Source organism: Dipodomys spectabilis, unplaced genomic scaffold (genome assembly GCF_019054845.1).
Source record: "Dipodomys spectabilis isolate Male_0828 unplaced genomic scaffold, ASM1905484v1 ptg000227l, whole genome shotgun sequence".
NCBI classification, from domain to species: Eukaryota; Metazoa; Chordata; class Mammalia; order Rodentia; family Heteromyidae; genus Dipodomys; species Dipodomys spectabilis.
The window spans coordinates 5,442,422-5,448,421 of NW_024870904.1; the positions used below are offsets into that span (position 1 = coordinate 5,442,422).

Genomic DNA, 6,000 nt, shown 5'->3' on the forward strand with positions numbered 1-6,000 from the left:
GAAAATTCATCAGTCAGAAAAATAGTTCCCACATAAAGCATTTGAAGAAAAGAAAAAAGAGTGAGAGAAGAAAGACTGAGAGAAAGAAAAAGACAGAGACAAATAGATATGAAAAGCAAGAAAGAAAGTAATAAAAGCTTGTAAGCAGGAAACAGAATGAAGTGAGATAACGGAAATAAACTGGGATTTCTAGAAAGACCATATCATCAAATATAGCCTAAGTTTCCAGTAAGAAAAAGACAATGGGGGCTGGGAAGGTAGCTCAGTGGTAGAGTGCTTGCCTTGCATGCATGAGGCCCTGGCTTTGATTCCTCAGCACCACATAAGCAAAAAGAAAAAAGCTGGAAGTGGCGCTGTGGCTCAAGTGGTAGAGTGCTAGCCTTGAGCTGAAGAGCTGAGGGACAGCGCCCAGGCCCAGAGTTCAGGCCCCACAACCGGACCCAAAAAAAAAAAAAAAAAGAAAAAGACAATGCAGCAATCCAAGACATATGTCCAGAGAGGAATTTAAGGATATATAACTTACTCAGTCCTCTAGAACATTTGAAGGTATGTGTGACCACATTATTTCAGCAATGCCAGCCAAACATTAAGATACTTTAATGTTACTCATGAGGATTTGATCTCTGCTCAGTTGCTAACAAACCTTCATATTCCAAGAGAAGTCACCTCCTCAATGTATTTTATAATCTGCTAAATCCACAAGCCATCTTTGTGTGACTTATGAACATGTTCCTTGTTCTTCAACCTTAGACACCCTTTTGTTCATAAAATGGAATATAAAACAAAGTGAGAAATAAAAACAACTCACCAGAGATCCTTGCATTCTTTCTTGCTGTTGACAATGAACAGAAGATTCTGGAAGCAAGGCTGGGAAAGAAGGTAAATGAGGTAATCAGGAAAAATAACCTGTGTGATTATGCCCCAAATTTTCCTGCTCAAAACATTATAGATGGGCTGGAAAAGCATAAAGCATTCCTTTTTATTTGTCGGTCATGGGGCTTGAACTCTAGGCCTGAGTGCTGTCCCTCAACTCTTCAGCTCAAAGCTAGTGCTCTACCACTTGAGCTACAGCGCCACTTCCAGTTCTCTGGTGGTTTATTGGAAATAAAGAGTTTCCCGGACTTTCCTGCCAGGGCTGGCTTTAAACTGCAGTCCTCAGATCTCAACCTCCTGAATAGCTAGGATTACAGGCGTGAGCCACTGGCGTCCGGGGCATAAAGCATTCTTATGGGAGAAGAATTTTTTATATCTCAAGTAGAACATTAAACTTTCCATTACATTCGAATCCAGAGTCCATTGTTAGGTATTATGAAAGTAATTCATTTCTAAGTTAATATACATACAGAATTCATAAAAACTAATATTCCCACAAAAGATAAGGTGGATTGAAACCAAATAAACATATCACATCTTCTTTAAAACTAGTTGCTATTGAAATACAGACCAGTTCATCTCCCCTTCTGAAAGTTGGTCTAAACCTTCCAACAGACCAAGTGACTGAGAGTGTTGGAGGAAAGTGTACCATGCGAATCTTGTGCTCTGAGAACTACAACTAGTTATTGCGTAAGGCAAGGAAGGCTAAAAAACATCATCCCTTTGGATGTTTTTCTGCCTCTGCTCTTTAGGGCTTGTCAGAGTTGACAAGAACGCTCCTTTGAGGAGAGAGATTCCTATTCATGGGTGTCCTCCTTCAAACATTGTTAGCCTTCATTCCTAAAAATACAGAACCAATGGGAAGGTGGCTCAGTGGTAGAGCGCTTGCCTTGCATGCCTGAGGCCCTGGGTTCGATTCCTCAGCACCACATAAGCACGACCGGACCAAAAAAAAAAAACCAAAAAACCAGCACCAACACAATCTACTCCAATATCTCATGTAGAACTATCTCTAGAAACAAGTTCATGTACAAACATGAGTGAACTCAACCCAGGAGTGCTAAGAAAGCTAAAAAGGCAGGAGCAGTGCAGAGACACACCTCTGGGAGGAACAACACAGAACCCCAAAATACCACCGCAATATAAATGGACTCAAGGGAGGCCCACCCTTGCCAATTTCACTTGTTTTGTTACCGTGCTCATCTTACAGCTGGGCAAAGTGGAAAAAAAAAAAATCACACGAGTTAACATCAGAATCTCTCAGTCCTGGAGAATAAACACACAGCTCCCTGCTCTCCAAGTCTTGAGAAACCCCCAACTTGCTCTCAGAAGACAGTTTCTGGCATGCGGAGGCACATAGGCTAATGGCAGCACAAACACATGAACTCCAAACAAATAACCCCAGACTGCAGGAACACGTGGAGGGTAGACCCCAGTCCTGGGCCCAGGTCAAGGTACCTGACATCAGATGGGAAGCTTGCGATCCCTTCAAGTCACAGCTCCCCAGGTCCACCGAAGAGCGGCGGGGCGCCTGCCTCCGGGCTCCAACTATGGAATGCCAAGCTGTACCTGAGAGCACTTTCAGCAGCCAGGATCAGGGAAAGAAACCGGAATTCGCAGACGGTAAAAACCAACAGTGGGCGGGGACGCACATGCGCAGAAGGGTCTTCTCGCGGCCCCCTGGGGAAAAAAACGCACTTTCCAAGGATTTGTGCTTTTATGGAGACTACAATTCCCACAATGCACTGCTCCAATCTGGAGGAAGTGGGCTTTTTTTTTTTTTTTTTTTTTTCTGGGGATTCGACCAGTGCCAGACCTCAGGTCCAAGAAGTGCCTGGGTGCCTGGCAACGTTTCTCTCTCAGCTGTGGGAGCTAAAGTGAGTTTCTTCTTGAAAAATCACTGCATACGGGCTGGGTAGGTGGCTCAGTGGTAGAGTGCTTGCCCTGTATGCATGAGGCCCTGGGTTCGATTCCCCAGCACCACATAAGCAGAAAAAGCCAGAAGTGGCGCTGTGGCTCAAGTGGTAGAGTGCTAGCCTTGAGCACAGACAGGCTCAGGGAGAGTGTCCAGGCCCAGAGTTCAAGCTCCACGACTGACAAAAAAAAGAAAATCACTGTGTACCTCCTGAAACATTGTGAGACCAAACAGGAAATGGAAGTGTATTGGGGCCATCAGATAAGCTGGCTTTTTAGTTCTTAGTTCTAATAATTGTGGTTATGAGAGTACGTTTTTGGTTTTTGTTGTTCAACACACACGTTCTGCTGAATGTACATTATGTCTGTTTTGCCTTGGGTTTTTGTTTTGTCAATTCTGGGGCTTGAACTCAGGGCCTGGGAACTGCCCCTGAGCTGCTTTTGCTCAAGGCTAGCAGTGTACACTTGAGCCACAGTGCCTTTTGCGACTTCTTTTTTTTCTGTGTATGTGGTACTGAGCAATCTAACCCAGGGCTTCATGCATGCTAGGCAAGCACTCTACCACTAAGCCACATTCCTAGCCTTGCCTTAAAGTTTTGAGTGTTTCCCCTCTCACTTTACGATGGGATTCACAGCCACTAAACTCCACTAAACTGATTCCAGGATCATTTTCCTCTGCTCTAATATACACACTGGAAGAAATTAGTAGGATATTTTAGGTAGATATACAGCACAATCAATATAGATTTCTCAAAACTTAACAATTAATTTCCCAGAAACTACCAAATTCTATCTTTGAAATCTTAAGGAATTTTTTGGTTGCTTCTGAATTTTGCTTTTCCTTTAAACGTTTTTTCCCCCCTTTTTTTTCTGTTGGTCCTGTGGCTTGAACTCAGAGCTTAGGCACTCTTTGTGAGTGTTTGCTGTGCTCTTCTTGCCTTTTCTTTAATAATTTCTTGAGCTAAGTAGTGAAAAGTTTCCTTACATGGGTTTCTTCGAGAATGGTACTTCACCTCCATTCCTCCATTGCTCTTCAAAGAGATGGGGGTGGGGGGTGGTGTGGGAAGGGATCAGGATGAATGTGGGTGGGAGTAGAGGAGTGAAGTTTAGGGAAGGTCTGTGTTGATGTGAAGCTGGATCACTTGCTCCAAACCAGTCTGTTTTTATTTTCCCATTTTGCCTGCCCTAGTTTGTTTTGAATTCCTACCTCTTCTCCGATCCTGTAAGTTCCTTTCAGGAACTATAGGCTACATGTCTAGGGGACCTCAGACTTGTCTTCCCAAACCTTATCCATTAGACTGTGGAATAAATCTTTGTCTTTCTCCCTTATATCAGAGATCCTATGCTTCTCTTTTAAAAGTTTATTGTGATTTTTGATGGTCCTTTACATATATGATTGGGAAGGTTTGGGTAGGAAACTTACATGCCTAATTTCAGTCCTCCAGTGTATGAGGTCTGCATGCCTCTTTTGTGGACCTGAACTATTCTTCATGAAAATTGAGATTGTAGGGCATATTTGGATGTATAGACTTCAACTTGAGAGAACCTATAACAATATAAAGGAAAAAATAGAATTTATTTCTGTAAAAGTTGAAAGTAAATTCCTGAGAGGCAAGTGCATAAGGTAAAAATGGGTGCTTCCAAGATTAGCTGTGTAGTGTAGTTTTCATAGTTCAAAGTTACATGTTTGATAACTGTATTTCTGTTTTATTTTTATACTAATGTAAATAGAATCGACTCCCTATATTATTTTTAATTGTTCATTGCTCACAGATGTAAATCCAATTATTTTTATACAAATATCCTATTCCTTTGTTGAACTCACTTATTAATTATATTAATTTTTAGTGAATTCTTGTGAATTTCTGAATAAAAGATGTTAGCTTTAGGAGCCAGTGGCTAATCCTAGCAGCTCAGGAGGGTGACTTCTGAGGATTGCAGTTGAAAGCCAGCTTGGGCAGGGAAGTATGTAAGACTCTTACCTCCAATTAACCATCAAAAACCAGAAGTGGAGCTGCACTTCAAGTGGTAGAGCTCTAGCCTTCAGTGAAAAAGCTTCTCAGGGGCACAGTCCCTGAGTTCAAGTCCCGTAATGGCAGAAATATAATGCTATCTGCACATAAAGATAATTACACTCCTTCCTGTCTACATAGATGCAATGTTTCTATTTTCAAATTGACCTTGCTAACAAATCCAGTACACTGCAACTTAAAAGTGGTGAGAGTAGATTAATTTCTTTTGTTGCTGATCTTATAAACACAAGTGGATTTACCATTAAGTAGGATATTGGCTATAAACTGTTCTTTTTTAAAAGCAAATATATTGGGAGGGAGGGAGGGGATGGTAGGGGGAAAACAATGGAGGGGGTAACAATGTTCAAGAGGAAGTATACTCATTACCTCACTCATGTAACTGTAACCCTCTGTATAGTAGCTTTACAATAAAATTAAATTAAAAAAAAATAATAAAATAAAAAAAATAAAAAAAATAAAAAAGCAAATATATTTTAGTTGTACTGGCGAGTTTCATGGTGACGCTTTAATATAAGAATACAATTTACAGCCAGGTGCCTGTGGCTCATGCCTGTAATCTTAGCTACACAGGAGGCTAATCTGATGATCACGGTTCAAAACCAGCCCAGGTGTGAAAGTCCTTGAAACTCTTTTTTTTTTTCTTTTTTTGCTGGTTGTGGGGCCTGAACTCTGGGTCTGGGTGCTGTCCCTCAGCTCTTCAGCTCAAGGCTAGCACCCTACCACTTGAGCCACAGCAGCACTTGCGGCTTTTTCTGCATATGTGGTGCTGAGGAATGGAACCCAGGGCCTCATGCGTGCAAGGCAAGCACTCTACCACTGAGCTACCTTCCCAGCCCAAGTCCTTGAAACTCTTATCTCCAGTAAACCACTCAGAAAACCAGAATTGGCACTCAAGAGGTAGAGTGCTAGCCTTGAGCTGAATCACTGAGGGACAGCTCCCAGACCCAGAGTTCAAGCCCCACAACTGACAAAAAAAAAAAAAAAAATACAATTGACTTCATCAAAATGGGTCATTCTTCCTCATCCCCTCTCCTTCCTAAAGTAATTTCAACAGATTTCATTGCTCTGTTTTTTTAAGTGTTTGTATAGTACTTGGAGAGAAAGAGCATAAACGTAGTTAATATTGATAGCTTGAATATATGAGAATAAAACAATAAAACATGTCAAAACTTTTACATGA

At 41.5% G+C, this 6,000-nt stretch overlaps 1 protein-coding gene across 1 annotated transcript in view; it reads right to left on the reverse strand.

Moving 5' to 3' along the window:
- Nucleotides 1-835, reverse strand: part of LOC122123338 (zinc finger protein 157-like) — a 537,300-nt gene extending 536,465 nt beyond the window's left edge. Inside the window, exon 1 of the mRNA XM_042697686.1 lies at nt 809-835. Coding sequence (XP_042553620.1) covers nt 809-823 — 15 coding nt within the window. The 5' untranslated portion in view covers nt 824-835. The remainder of the gene's footprint in view (nt 1-808) is intronic.
- Nucleotides 836-6,000: the final 5,165 nt, after the last annotated feature.